Source organism: Zootoca vivipara, chromosome 6, assembly GCF_965207765.1.
Source record: "Zootoca vivipara chromosome 6, rZooViv2.hap1.1, whole genome shotgun sequence".
Classification (NCBI taxonomy): domain Eukaryota; kingdom Metazoa; phylum Chordata; class Lepidosauria; order Squamata; family Lacertidae; genus Zootoca; species Zootoca vivipara.
The window spans coordinates 93,443,959-93,459,882 of NC_142589.1; the positions used below are offsets into that span (position 1 = coordinate 93,443,959).

A 15,924-nucleotide genomic window follows, 5' to 3' on the forward strand; every position below is an offset into this window, starting at 1 on the left:
TTTAATCTGCTTTTACTCTGTTGCTATTAAACTTTTTGAAAGTTGCCATCAAGTTTTCTTGCTGATAAAGCAATTGAAATCATCTGTTTTGCAAACCACTTTTTTGTTTTCCTTTTAAAAAAAATAAAATAAAATGCAAACAAGTCGTTTGTAAATTTTACGAAATAAATAATAAATCGGGCTTGTTTTTTGGAAGATAGACCCTTGTGTGCAGTAGCCAGAGAAGCAGGTTAGGTGCCACTTTGGGGCGATGTACCTGTTTATTTGAAATAGGGTTGCCATATTTCAAAAATCTGGACACCAAAGTTGTTGGCTTTTTTTGGGGGGGGGCAAAGTTGTTGATCTCCAAATCGTCGCCCTAAAACCAACACTTCTAATATGGGCTGCCATATGCAGTAGTAGTTGAATAGGGGTGGTTTTGTCGCAAACGCCTCATTTATCCGGGCACCGGAATCCTGTACTGAATCTCCTGCACCCTCTCCAAGGGTGGCCCCACACAGGTCCCCCTTGCAGCAGTCAAGCTTGGTTATGTAACTGGGGCATGAGCAATGGAGCAAAGTTGCCTGCTCTTTTCTCGACAGAGTTATTCCGCTTCTAAATCTTAGCAGGAATATATTCTCCACTCTGTGGTCTGAATATTTGCCACCTAGTCATTTTGACACTTTGGCACACCCTACTTGCAAAATTTTAACAAATCCCAAATACAGATACGCCTTCACTTTTGCAAGATTGAGTATTCTGCCTTCGTCAATTTCAAAAAATTCCACTGGGGAAAAACGCTTATGTCCCTGTGGAGATGTCAGTATTGACTCAGTGGTTCATATCTTTCTGGCCTGCACACTTTATAAAGATTCGAGGTGTGACGTTATTACCCCTCTCTTATTGTCCATTGAGCAGGTGGCGCTGTGATATAAACCACTGAGCCTCTTAGGCTTGCCGATCGGAAGGTCGGCGGTTCAAATCCCCATGACGGAGTGAGCTCCTGTTGCTCTGTCCCAGCTCCTGCCAACCTAGCAGTTCCAAAGCACGCCAGCACAAGTAGATAAGTAGGTACTGCTCTGGCGGGAAGGTAAACGGTGTTTCTGTGCACTCTGGTTTCCGTCGGTGTCCCGTTGCGCCAGAAGCGGTTTCGTCCTGCTGGCCACATGACCCGGAAAGCTGTCTGCAGACAAACGGCGGCTCCCTCGGCTTGAAAATGAGATGAGTGCCGCAACCCCATAGTCGCCTTTGACTGGACTTAACCGTCCAGGGATCCTTTACCTTTACCTTTACCTGCTATTGTCCATACCAGGTCGCTCAAAAATTGTTACTGTGTCCTTTCTTTTAGCCAACCAAGATCTTCAGGTGACAGCAAAAACTGCAAGGTTTTTGGTGGGGGCAATTAGAACAAGATCTATTATTTGATTGTTGATGTAAATCTCCAAAACGTATTTTCTATAGTTAAGTTTTTACCTGTATCTTTTACAGGTATTTTATTTTATTGCTATGACTCATGGCTGATACAAATAAACATTCTTCTGCTTCCGCCAGTGTGAGTGTAGTGGTTAAGAGTGGTTCGAGTCTCCGCTCCTCCACATGCAGCTGCTGGGTGACCTTGGGCTAGTCACACTTCTTTGAAGTCTCTCAGCCCCACTCACCTCACAGAGTGTTTGTTGTGGGGGAGGAAGGGAAAGGAGAATGTTAGCTGCTTTGAGACTCCTTCAGGCAGTGATAAAGCTGGATATCAAATCCAAACTCTTTTTCTCTTCTTCTTCTTCCGCTATCGCCCACCCTAACTCTTAACGGTGTTGTGCATACGAGCTCATATTCTTCCTCCTTTTTTGCACCTCCCTCCCCAATCAGGTGGGCATGACTGCTCCGGGCACAAGGCGGCACATCTACGACTCCAAGCTGGGGACGGACAAATGCGACGACAGCTCCATGTCTCTGCAGATGGGCTACAACCAGGGGGCCAACCAGAGTGGGCAAGTTTTCGGCTTGGGGCGGCAAATCTACGACCCCAAGTACTGCCCCCAGGGCACCCCTGGCGAGGCGGCCAACGCGGCACATAACGACGGGAACTCGGCTGAATATTACTACTATCAGGAAGGAGAGGAGCAATGAGCCTGGGCAAATGGGGGGGGGGTGTTTCCTTGTCCCTCTCTGGTTCCCCCCGTCTCTCCCCCCCCACCGAAAGTCACCGTTGTACAGTTCCTGCCTCTTAATTGCCACAGATACTGCAATCTTATGTATTTGCAACTTTTTTTGGATCTTTTCTCCACGTAGCCCCGACATATGCAGAGATGAAAACAAAGGTCTTATGTTCTTTTTTTATTTTTAAGAAAGGGAGTCTGAGATCTAAGGCTGTGTTCACACCACCATATTTCAGGGGGTTGGACTAGATGAATCATGGGCTCCCCTTCCAACTCCACGATTCCACGAGAGCCAAAAATGAATTGGGCTGGGCAGACAAAATAAGTCTGATGTCGTGCAATCGCTTTCCTGAACTGGGGAGGAATCCTGCATTGCCCACAGACCCTAATTCTTCGCAACCATCTGGTCTAGAAAACTCTCCAAATCCTGGTGTTGTTGCTTTTTTCCGTAGCAATAAAACACCCAAGCCTTCTGTGCTCACATTGAATGGTGGTATACACATAGCCTAAGATAACCAGACTTTCCCGGGGACAGTCCCCGGATTTAGAAATCGGTCCCCATACAAAATCCATTGAAGTTGAAAACTGTCCCCAGATTCATTGGGAAAACCCCGGTAACGTTAGCCTTTAGAAATGCCCCCGCTTAAAATAATAATAATAATAATAATTCTGCAAGGTCTATTTGATTTTGTTTCTTTGCTGGAACCTGAATTATGCAAAATTGTTGACCATTTGCATGCATTTTGGTGTCTTTTCAGAAGGTTCTTTGTTTTATTTTTTGTGAAAGGGATATCAGTGTTGGTGCAGCCATGTGTATTAGCGAGGGGCGAAGCGGGAAAAGGAATATTAACTGGAGGGAAGGGGTCAGCCAGCAGAGCCCAGAAACTCTACTGGCTTCAAGGACAATAACCTATTATCTAAATATGTCCATCACGGGGACTAGAAACTTAGATTTTTTTAAAAAAAAATGAAGCAGAGTTCTCTGGAATCTGTAGCAGATTTCACACCAAAGCTTGCCTTGTAGAAGGTAAAATTTTTTTTATCTACAGCACTTAACACAGTTCAGTTCACCTTTGTGCCTTCATTTTGGAGCCAGGTTGAAAACTTTTTGCCTGCCGTTGATGTTCAGTCGAAACAGCAGCCCTGCACACTTCTCAATTCACACGCCGACAGTGATATTTATTGGAAGCTAGTTTGCAAGCTCAGATTGTCGCATGATCCGGTTTTAATATTTTTAGGAAGGCTAGCTGCCGTCCCTGTCTTTGGGGATTTTTGATTCCGCCTGGATCGCTATTGCTGTAGCCTTTTTGCATAGTGCTTGGGATGGCAGAGGTGTTATATTTTGGGGTGACAGTTTCCTAATCCGATGAGGTCTAGCAGCTTGAAAAGGCTTTCAAGATTGCAATTTACCCCCCCCTTCTCCTCAGAGGCCTTAGGTGCCCATTTCTTGCTGCTACATACCGTAACTTTTTTTAAGGGACCAAGAATTCTGTCTTTCATAAGTAAAACAAAAACTCTTTAAAAAAAAGAAATCGAAAAGAAGTTTGTAAGCCTTTATATAATGCTTAAAGGATCTATTTTTGTTGTTGTGATGCTGAGGGACCAGCATGTTGGTTTTTTAAAAAAATATGTCCGCACATCTTAAATCTTTTATAAGCATTCCATCAGTAGCCTTAATTTCTCTGTAGGGAAATATCTCATGATGATACGAGTCACTAAACCGTCTGTCTTGCTTTGCTAATGGACGTGAAAAAGGTCGGAAACACTGCAGGCCAACATCTGAGGAACTCTTGACCATCTAGATTTCCAAAACTTTCCCAAACTTGGGTCTCCAACTCTCGTTGGACTACAATTCCCATCATCCCAAGCTTAAGCCAGACCTGTGGTCATGGATGATGGGAATTGTAGTCTTTTAAAAAATGAACCGGTGACCCAAGTTTGGGGAACACTGCTATAGAAAGCTATAATCCGCTAAGTTGTTTCCTACTAACTCAATACTCTTGACTAGACCTATATGTGAACGTCTCGTCGATTTCTGTGGGTCTGCTCTCAGTAGGATTCTGGGGGGATATTTGCAGACTTCGGAACTGCACATATTTCTAGTGGGATGACTCCAAAGATCTACAGAAACCGACCTGTGTCTCTTCAGAGTTTCTGATTCCAGAAGTGAGGGAGGGACACATCGCCCGTCCACGATCTCCTGCAATCAGTGCTTTTTTTCCCTTTAAAGAATGCTTACTCGAGAAAACCACCATTTTATAGTTCAAATTGGGGGGGGGGAAATATGGGAAATGGGCAAAAGGACAAAGATTCACAAAATGTATAAGAGGATATGCATACTCCTGCGTACAACCCCCCCCCCCCCCGGAAAAAAGCACTGCCTGCAATAGCTCATTTTGTCGCAGAAGTCTCTTGGCTTGCGCTCGCTGCAATAACAGGGGTGCTAGTCCTCAGGAACATGTTTTTAGCAAAGATGTTGGGGGTTCTTTTTGCTATAAAAAGCCTCTTATTCCAAGCATGAGGAATCTGATGCCCTGGATTCCCCAACTGCTGACATTTGCCACATCGGCTGCTGGGAGTTCTAGTTCAGGGCGCCTGTTTTCGCTGTAGGGGTTGGCCTTTCCAGAGGTTTCTGGGCTTTCAGATTCTCCATTGCCTGCTTTTTAAACCTGGAGGCCAATGCCATTCCTGGTTGTTGTTTTTTTAAAAAAGGCTTCTCCACCCCTCTCCCCCGCTCTTTCTTTATTGCTAAACGTCCTCCCTTTTTAAAAACGGAAACTGGACAGTCTCCCCCCATAACTGTATGGATAACAGCCGCCCCAAACTTCTTTTCCTTGGGGAGGGCATTGGGGAGCGTGCTGTGTTTTATCCTGTGAAACGGAAGAGGGACAAAACTGGGACAAAAATAAATAAATGTGAAACTGCAATATTTGAATATAAGCAATAAAATGCTTCAAAAGCAGAGCAAGCCTTGGTGTGCACATTTTTTTCAATTGTGTGTGTCTGTCAAGAGGGTGATGACCTTGTCTGTTCAGGTCAGGGGTATATATATTGGACAGTGTTCTTGAAGGTACCAACATGAGTTTGACCAAACTGCGGGAGGCAGTGGAAGACAGGAGTGCCTGGCGTGCTCTGGTCCATGGGGTCATGAAGAGGTGGACACGACTAAACGACTCAACAACAAATAGTTCTCTGCAAGGAGGGAGGAAATGGGAAAGCCCCCTCCACTGGCTTTTGCTTGCAAATCCTGTCTTAAGGGCGCATTTGTGTATGAATAGGGCGACCCTGTGACCTGGATTCGGGAACTAAAAGTATTTACCATCACAAAAGAACGGCCAGGCTGCCCAGGTAATGCAATCAGTGACCATTATCAGGTATCCTGGCAGGCAGGATTTCTGCTGCAGACCCGCCTCCTTCTCTGATGTATGTATGGTGTTTTGGGGGGTGGTCTTGGGCTACAGGGTGGGCAATTTCAAGTCTATGTACGGGGTTGCACGCCTTTGTTTGGGACACAGGTGGCGCTGTGGGTTACGATTAGCTCATAGCTTCTCTGAGTTATTCAAGCCCCTTTGCCCCGACAAGGCATTGATCCATGAAGGGGACTGCAAGTCCCATGGACTGCAAGAAGATCAAACCTATCCATTCTGAAGGAAATCAGCACTGAGTGCTCCCTGGAAGGACAGATCCTGAAGCTGAGGCTCCAATACTTTGGCCTCCTCATGAGAAGAGAAGACTCCCTGGAAAAGACCCTGATGTTGGGAAAGATTGAGGGCACTAGGAGAAGGGGACGACAGAGGACGAGATGGTTGGACAGTGTTCTCGAAGCTACGAACATGAGTTTGACCAAACTGCGGGAGGCAGTGCAAGACAGGAGTGCCTGGCGTGCTCTGGTCCATGGGGTCACAAAGAGTCGGACACGACTAAACGACTAAACAACAACAACATATACAGGTGAAACTCGGGAAATTAGAATATTGTCAAAAAGTGCATTTCTTTCAGTAATGCAACTTAAAAGGTGAAACCAATATATGAGATAGATGCATGACATGCAAAGCAAGATATGCCAAGCCTTTATTTGTTGTCATTGTAATTATTTGTCGTTAGGCGGGTCCATTATAAATGGAATGCAATTAATGAAATGTAATAGCACCTCATCTGTCTCCTGAGAAATCTCTATGTGGGACAAGAAGCTACAGTTAGAACTGGATATGGAACAACTGATTGGTTCAAAATTGGGAAAGGAGTACGACAAGGTTGTGTATTGTCTCCCTGCTTATTTAACTTATATGCAGAATTCATCATGCGAAAGGCTGGACTAGATGAATCCCAAACCGGAATGAAGATTGCCGGAAGAAATATCAACAACCTCAGATATGCAGATGACACAACCTTGATGGCAGAAAGTGAGGAGGAATTAAAGAACCTTTTAAGGAGGGTGAAAGAGGAGAGCGCAAAATATGGTCTGAAGCTCAACATCAAAAAAACCAAGATCATGGCCACTGGTCCCATCACCTCCTGGCAAATAGAAGGGGAAGAAATGGAGGCAGTGAGAGATTTTACTTTCTTGGGCTCCTTGATCACTGCAGATGGTGACAGCAGTCACAAAATTAAAAGACGCCTGCTTCTTAGGGGAAAAGCAATGACAAACCTAGACAGCATCTTAAAAAGCAGAGACATCACCTTGCCACAGGAGTGCCTGGCGTGCTATGGTCCATGGGGTCACGAAGAGTCAGACATGACTAAACGACTAAACAACAATAGCGATGTTTATTTTTTGTATTATTGTAACTATTTGTTTCATTACTGTGGAATTCCCAAAAGAAAGCATTTGTAAAAAAAAGATAAAAATAAATAATAATAAGTTGCATTACTGAAATAAATGCACTTTTCGATGATATTCTATTTTTCCGAGTTTCACCTGTATATTAGGGCTGGGTGATACTTGGTTTTCCATTTTGCAATAGACCACCCGCTAAACATCTTGACATACTGAAAGATCAGAAGAGTCTTTACAGTGGTGCCTTGGTTCTCAAACTTAATCCGTTCCGGAAGTCTGTTCCAAAACCAAAGCGTTCCAAAACCAAGGCGCACTTCCTCATAGAAAGTCATGGAAAACAGATTAATCCGTTCCAGACTTGTAAAAACAACCCCTAAAACAGCAATTTGACATGAATTTTACTATCTAACCAGACCATTGATCCAAAAAGTGAAAGCAATAATGTACTGTACTGTAAAATAAATAAGACAGTATTGTAGATGATAAAAATATTTTTTTTTCCTTACCTGCACTGATGATAGTCATTTTTTGGATGGAGGGCTTTTATCCATTTCCACAGTCACACAGTCAGTAGCTGAACTGGGTTCCACACAGTCACAAAAACAAATGAACCAAAAAAGCCTCAAAAACAAACACGCAGAATAAAATGGCAAAAACAAAAGCATCAAACTTAATCTGTTCCAGAAGTCCGTTTGAGGTCCGAAATGTTCGGAAACCAAGGCGCGGCTTCTGATTGGCGCAGGCGCTCCAGAAACAATAGCCGACAGCCGCATCAGACGTTCGGCTTCCGAAAAACGTTCAAAAAATCAGAACATTTCCTTCCAGGTGTTTGGGAACCAAGACGTTTGAGAACCAAGGTACCCCTGTATTTGCATCAGCTGCTAGCCATAGCAATAAAATAAAATAAAATAAAATTCATTGAAGAAAGAGGTTAAAAACAAGGACTCTGCAAAATCCAATTTGGAGGTTTGCATCAGTCATCAGATAATAGTTCTTACTCTAATTGCCCCTTTTAAAATTTTTGCGGAAGAAGAATATTTATTTGCGTCAGCAGCCGCTAGCCATGACACACTGGTATATCACAATGCCTGGAAACATAAGTGCTTTGGGAATCCCTGTTCTTAATAATAAGACATTATCAAGATTATCTTTTATTTGCTGCTGCTTCTCCCACAGTCAGGACTCGATTCGCCGTGCCGGGGGATGGGGGTGGATTTCGCACTCTGCATGTGCTCTGGGGGTAGTGTTCCCTGCCACACAGAAGCTCTTTGGGGGGACCTTGTGGGGCCGGCTCTTCCCTCTCTGCCTAACCTACCACACAGGCTTGTTGTAGGGATTAAATGAGATGGGGGGAGAAGCGTGTTGTAGACCACCTGGAGCTCCTTGGAGGGGAAAAAAGGGAGGTATATATATGCAGAGGATAAGAATAGAATGAAAAACATCACGATCATCTGACACATCTCCGTGGGGGACAATTGCTCTTTAGTGCTCAGTGGGAACAAACAGGAATTTGGGTTTCCCCCTGGTTGCAGTTTGTTCTGACGTCACGTATCACTAAAGAGTTGGTTTTCTCATTTTTCACACACACACACACACACACAACACACACACACACACACACACACACACACACACACACACACACACCGGCCATCCCCAGCCAGATGGGCGGGGTATAATGAATAAAGTCGTCGTCATCGTCATCAAAATAGGTTGCTGCGTCGCCTTTAAGCATGCTGAGGCTGACGTCACGCGCCCTCCAGTAACCCTCCGGTTTAAATTGGGGCGGAGCGTCCGCCCACCGGCGTTCTAAATCCGAACGCCGGCCGGCGAGGGGGCGTGGTTTGCTTACACAACTCCCTTTGATGCTGGTTGCATCCTCCGCCTCTGTTGCGAACAATGGGGGGAGAGGCGGTGAGGGGGGGTCTCCCCTTAAAGGGGCCGTGCTGCAAAAAAAGGAGCCAGCAGGTAAGAACCCAATTAATTAATCAATTAATCAATTGAAACCCCCTTGAAGGGAGCTGCGTTTAGGGTGGGGGCCTGGGGAACGGATGCCTTGGGAAACGTTTTTCTGACCTATTATTATTATTATTATTATTATTATTATTATTATTATTATTATTATTATTATTATCTGAGTTTTTATACCGCCCTATACCTGGGGTTCTAAGGGCGGTTCGCAGAATAAAATCAAGATCAAGGTAAACAACCTTTTAAGTCGTCCCCCCCCCCCTCCTGACATCCCAAAGGGACCCAACTTTTAGGTCACTCTCTTGAAATATAAATTATATGCTGTATTTTCTCTCCCTCCCCACCCCCACCAATCACTATAATTATTATTATTAATAATTATAATTGAATTTATATATAACCCTATACCCAGATGTCTCAGGGTGGCTCACAGAATAAAATCAAAATATAAAACCCAAAAATATATAATCAGAAACAACAACAACCCAATAACCCCCCCCCCCCAAATCCCACATTTTAAGTCCCCTACCCTCCTAACACCTCAAAGGGACCAAATTTTCAGGTCACTTTTAAAATATACATTATACGCCGTATTTTCTCTCCCTCCCCACCTGCGCCAATTACATTTATTTATTTATTTATTGAATTTATATACAACCATATAGCCGGAGGCTATAGCAAATAGCTTGTTTTAGGGCTTGTTTTTAAAAGTCTGGAACGGATTGGTCCGTTTTGCGTTGCTTTCAATGGGAAAGCACGCCTTGGTTCTGGAACGCTTTGGTTTTGGAATGGACTTCCGGAACGGATTAAGTTTGAGAACCAAGGTACCACTGTACTTCTGAGTTCAACAAGTGCTGCCACTCCTTCCTCGTTCTTAAGATGGAGGTGCTGCGTCAGAGTAGACCCATTGAAATCAATGGGGACCACTCACTTAAAGGTAAAGGTAAAGAAAGGGACCCCTGACCATTAGTTCCAATCGTGGACGACTCGGGTGGTGGCGCTCATCTCGCTATATTGGCCGAGGGAGCCGGCATACAGCTTCCGGGTCATGTGGCCAGCATGGCTAAGCCGCTTCTGGCGAACCAGAGTAGCGCATGGAAACGCCATTTACCTTCCCGCCAGAGCGGTACCTATTTATCTACTTGCACTTGGACGTGCTTTTGAACTGCTAGGTGGGCAGGAGCTGGGACTGAACAATGGGAAGCTCACCCCGTTGTGGGGATTCGAACCGCCGACCTTTTGTTCGGCAAGCCCTAGGCTCTGTGGTTTCACCCACAGCGCCACCTGCGTACCTACCACTCACTTAGATCCGTACAGTGGGTCTACTCTGATAAGAATATAGACGGCTTGCAAACCACACACACACACACACATCCCAAGATCCCGGAGTTGAATCAGAGTAGACCAGGCTTCCTCAGCCTCGGCCCTCCAGATGTTTTTGGCCTACAACTCCCATCATCCCTAGCTAGCAGGCCCAGTGGTCAGGGATGATGGGAATTGTAGTCACAAAACATCTGGAGGGCCGAGGTTGAGGAAGCTTGGAGTAGACCCATTGAAACAATTGGGGGTAACTAGCTGAGGTCTACACAGTGGGTGGCGTTCAACCCTAGCCCTACCCCATAGTAGGCCCTTTGAAAAGGCAAATGGGCATGACTAGATTAGCACGGTGGCGAAGGGAGTGTGCACTCTGCACATGCTCAGGAGCTGTGCGCCCTTGGTACACGAACGGAATCCCTTGCCCGAAAGAGCTGGCTTGTGACTTGGAGATAAAAGTCAAAGAGTATACCCGCTTTGAGGAAAGGGTACGAAATATATATATTGGGAAGCTGTTCTTCTGGACACCTCTTTAACATAGATTTTGGAGAATGGTTCAAGGTCCCCCCCCCTCTGCGTTTGGGTGCAGCTGGGTGCCACTTCGATACGGCGGGCGGGCACTTTCGAAACTGTGGTATTTCAAATATCCGGGTTTTAAAACAGCCCAGATCATTACGGGTTCTTTGAATTCCTGGTCTGATGGTCGAATTATTGATGTTGGAATTATTGATGGCTTCCTGGCAAATGTTTCTGAAGCTTTAAGTGTGTGCATTAACTGTCTTTTAAAAACCATCTTCAAAGCTCCAAGTCGCAATACGCCTTAGCACATATGATAGAAAAGGACTGAGTCCAAAAAAACCTCCCTTAAAAGTTCCTGGTTATAATTATTATTATTATTATTATTACAGTGATACCTTGGTTCTCAAACTTAATCCATTCCAGAAGTCCGTTCCAAAACCAAGGCACGCATGACGCAAGTCATGCAAAATGGATTAATCCTTTCCAGACCTTTAAAAACAACCCCTAAAACAGCAATTTAACATAGATTTGACTATCTAACGAGACTATCGATCCATAAAACGAAAGCAATAAACAATGTACTGCGGTCACAAAATCAATCCATCAGTAGCTGAACTGGGTTCCACACAGTCACAAAAACAAAACAAAAAAGGGCCACAAAAGCGAAAATGGAAAATAAATAGCAAAAACCGACAGACCTCAGCGTAACACTCAAATCGGAAGCGTAACGCTCAAAACGGAGCACGTTTGGCTTTCGAAAAGAGTTCACAAACCAGAACACTTCCTTCCGGGTTTGCAGTGTTTGGGTTCCAAGTTGTTTGAGTACCAAGGCGTTTGAGAACCAAGGTACCGCTGTATTATAGCCTCCTAAATAAAGGTAAAGGGACCCCTGACCATTAGGTCCAGTCGTGACCGACTCTGGGGTTGCGCACTCATCTCGCATTATTGGCCAAGGGAGCCGGTGTACAGCTTCCAGGTCATGTGGCCAGCATGACAAAGCCGCTTCTGGCAAACCAGAGCAGCACATGGAAACGCCGTTTACCTTCCCGCTATAGCGGTTCCTATTTGTCTACTTGCATTATTTGACGTGCTTTCGAACTGCTAGGTTGGCAGGAGCTGGGACCAAGCAACGGGAGCTCACCCTGTCACAGGGATTCGAACCGCCGACCTTCTGATCAGCAAGCCCTAGGCTCAGTGGTTTAACCCAGAGCTCCACCTGGGTCCAGGTTATAACTGGACTCCTAAATAGTCCAGGTTATAACTACTTTATATACCAGGGGTCAGCAAACTTTTTCAGCAGGGGGCCGGTCCACTGTCCCTCAGACCTTGCTGGGGGCTGGACTACATTTTGGGGGGGGGGAAAGAAAAAATTCCTATGCCCCACAAATAACCCAGAGATGTATTTTAAATAAAAGCGCACATTCTACTCATGTAAAAACACGCTGATTCCCGGACCATCCGTGGGCCGGATTTAGAAGGCGATTGGGCCAGATCTGTTTGCCTACCTGTGTTATGTACCTTATATACCTTAATTCTGCTAGAGTTTTCACTTGTTTGAAGTTGTTTTCCAAATAAGGGGCCTATGGAACTCCTGGCCACTGGCTGCCCAACGACTTGCTGGCCGGCAGTATATGGGGGCCATTGGGGACACCCGGCCCCGTAGGGCTCTTAATTCTCAAGAGCGAAACCTTCAGGCCCCGAGATGGGGCAATTTCCTCTGTGAAATCTCCCCCCCGCGGAGGAGATCAGCCTTTTGTAATGAGATTAGCCCAGGGAGAAGGAATTCAACCTTCGCCTCTGGCTCTTTGCAAAACCCTTTATCCATGTAGGGATCACCCGATTAGGGTTGCAGGGGCACGTAAGGGGCATTTTGCTTCCTCGCTCAGTGGGCAAGAGGGTCTCTCCGTGCTTGTTGCTGGGTGGAGGGTTTTTAAAATTAAATTGTAAATTAAAAAGGGGGAGGGTGTCATGCGTCTGTGAGATGCAGCTGGTTAACTGGTCTCCACTGGGGCTGGTGGACTGGGAGCCCAGTTGGTAGGCGTTGGCGGCAAGAGGCGGAACCGACTCATTCTGGTTCAGCCCCCCGCATCCTGCCTCACCCTCCCTGTTGAATTCTGCAAGTTCAAAGGAGCTGGAAGGCAGAGAGAGACACACGCCCCGGCTGCTTGTAGGGAGGTGAAGTCCGTGGGGCAGATTCGATCGGTAGAAAAACAACAACCCTCGGGCTGAAATTTGCAAGCCTGCGGGGCAGAATCGGCTCAGGCTCGGGGGGGGGGGGCAAGCACCACCTAACATTTCCGTGCCAACTTAATAAGGTAAGCACAGGGGTGTTTTTTTTTATTGATGGTAAAAAGAGCGTCGCTCAATGGGTAGAGCAACTGCTTTACACGCAGGACGTCCCGGGTCGGGTCCCTGTGTATTCCTGTCTTGTGGCGGGTTGGCGTCAATGACCCTCAGGGTCCCTTCCGACTCTACGATTCTAGGATGCTGAGGTCTGAAGCCCTGGAGAGCAGGTTCCTCAATCCTTGTAGCCGGGGGAAATGAAAAACAGCAGCTCTCAGCATCGCACATCCCCGAGCTTGTCGCTTTCGGCTTCCTCTCTCGCTGCGAAATGTTGGTGCTAGACGGGTCTGGCTTGGAGGAAAGCGAGCTTCCTTCTTTGGTACAGTATTGCGTCGGCCCTCTATTCACAGCCATGAGGACTAGAATCTTAGCTTTTGGAGAAGGGAAGTCGCTCCGTGTCGGAGCGTGCAGAAGGTCCCAACTTCCGAAGCCCAGCCAGATGGGTGAGGTATAAATAAAATTATTATTATTATTATTTATTATCTCCAGGTAGTGCTGGAAATGAGAGCTGCTGCCTGCCAGTGTAGACAGCATTCAGCTCCAAATGTTCCAGTGCTTTTGACTTGATAGAAAACACATTTCTGTGTTTGCAACTGGCAATGTTTTTTTATTTTCAAAGTTGCATCCTTGAACAGCGGCGTGCTCACCTGGAGCCAGTAGAATCCTAGAATTGTAGGGTCATCTACCCCTCTGCAATGTAGGAATCTTTGGCCCAACGTAGGTCTCGCACTCATGGGCCTAAGATTGGAGCCTCATGACTTCCATCACATTCAGGCAATTCCCTCCCCACTCTGCCTTTAAGTGCTGTACAGTATTAAGTTTCCACTCGAGCTGGAGGTTAACGGGCAAATCTTTAATTTATTTCTGCTTTCAACTAAAAAATATCCACGTGGAGAGCACTTGGGAGGTGGCTGGTAGCAAGCTAGTTGAAACGCAGAAACCTGTGGTTAATTATTAGCGAACGAGGCAGGATTAAAATAACCCGAAAAATATTGCGTGCAGAACGATGCCGGCAAAAGCATCATATCCATCTTCTGCTTAAAAACCTCCAAGGAAGGAGAGTCTTATTGCCTTCCACCCCACAGCCGAATATCCCTTACTGTCGGAAAGCATTTTTCCTGACGTTTAGCCGGAATCTCCTTCCTTGTGCCTTGAAGCCACGGGTTCGAACCCTGCCCTTCCGGAGGAGCAGGAGAAAACAATCTGGCTCTCTCCATCTCCCACGGGACAAGCCCTTCGTATATTTGAAGACGGCCGCCCTGCCGCTTCTAGGAAATGAGTAAACCGGCTGCCGAAAGGAGCAGATACCCTCTCCGAAGGCAAAAATCCGAGACCGTCCTTCGTTCCTAGGGACTAGAAACTTGGAACGGAGCCTGGTCAAGTGGGATGGCTGGCGTTTGCAGCCGGGGTGGGGGCAAAGTTTGCTGGAGATGGTAAGGGCTAAATCCTCTTAAGTTGCCTGGCAGATCTGTTTCCCTGGCGACAGTGGTTTAATTGATATTTTGCCCGGGAGGCTAATCACCCTGCTTCTTAAGGGGCCCGGAGAAATTTCTCTCTGTGGAGCTTGTTGACAGGCCTCCTGCGCTGTGCTCCTCCCCACCCTCAAGAGAAGCATAATTGGCGCCCAATTGACATGATGCCATGGTCTCCTCGGGCGTTGTGGGTGCACAGGTGTTTTTCGGCGTGATAGAACATCTCTTTGCAAGGCTTTGCTGTTCGTCAAGAGGAGAACCTTTCTTTTCCCTCCCCACTTTCTAAAATAAAATTATCTTACAGTGGTGCCTTGGTTCTCAAACTTAACCCGTTCCGGAAATTCCGTTCCAAAACCAAAGCGTTCCAAAACCAAGGTGCGCCTTCCCATAGAAAGGAATGCAAAGCGGATCAATCTGTTCCAGACTTTTAAAAACAAGCAATCTAACACAAATGTTACTATCTAACGAGACCGCTGATCCGTAAAATGAAAGCAATAAACCATGTACTGCAGTCGCACAATCGATCCATCCGTAGCTGGACTGGGTTTCGCACAATCACGAAAACAAAATGGAAAAGAAATGCAAAAACAGAAACGCAAAATAAATAGCAAAAACAGACAGACCTCAGCGTAACACTCAAAACGGAAGTGTGGCACTTAAATCAGAAGTGTGGCACTCAAAAGAGAGCACGTTCAACTTCCGGAAAAAGTTCACAAACCGGAACACTTACTTCCGGGTTTGCAGTGTTTGGGTTCCAAGTTATTTGAGAACCAAGGCGTTAGAGAACCAAGGGACCACTGTATTTGGTTTTTCAGATTACAGCTTTACAATCACATATCCAACATGCAACATAAAAACAAGAAATCTCCTGGACTTCCCTCCTCCCCTTTGGGGGTCCTGCCTTTAGTCATTCATCTTTTAGGACAATCTGAATCTTCTACCTCTCCGTTATGTCCAAAATTCAGCATCAAACTATAAGTGTTATTCCGATCCCACTAGCTGGTTTTTAAGATCAATTACATTTCCCGCATTCCTTATTACAATTTAGGTCTTCCTGATTTCTGATTCTTTGCTTCCCCCTTTTAATGAACCAGAGGGTTGGGGGGATTCCCTGGTCCTGAAGGGGGTCACTGTGCCCCTGAAGGACCAGGTGTGCAGCGTGGGGGTCATTTTGGACTCACCGCTGTCCATGGAGACGCAGGTCAGTTCTGTGTTTAGGGCAGCTGTTTCCCAGTTCCATCTGGGACGCAGGATGACACCCTCCCTGCCCGCAGACTGTCTGGCCAGAGTGGTGCATGCTCTGGTTATCTCCCGCTTGGACTACTGCCATGCACTCTATGTGGGGCTCCCTTTGAAGGCGACCCAGAAACTGCAACTTATCCAGAATGTGGCAGCT

The 15,924-nt window shown here is 46.1% G+C and overlaps 2 protein-coding genes across 2 annotated transcripts in view; both read left to right on the forward strand.

Moving 5' to 3' along the window:
• CNN2 (calponin 2) overlaps positions 1-5,096 on the forward strand; it is a 32,724-nt gene extending 27,628 nt beyond the window's left edge. Inside the window, exon 7 of the mRNA XM_035119538.3 lies at positions 1,843-5,096. Within this exon, the coding sequence (XP_034975429.1) occupies positions 1,843-2,103 (261 nt within the window). The 3' untranslated portion in view covers positions 2,104-5,096. The remainder of the gene's footprint in view (positions 1-1,842) is intronic.
• Positions 5,097-8,645: 3,549 nt separating this feature from the next.
• ABCA7 (ATP binding cassette subfamily A member 7) overlaps positions 8,646-15,924 on the forward strand; it is a 78,265-nt gene continuing 70,986 nt past the window's right edge. Inside the window, 1 exon segment of the mRNA XM_088671370.1 lies at positions 8,646-8,877. The gene's annotated coding sequence lies outside the window, so the exon portion shown is untranslated.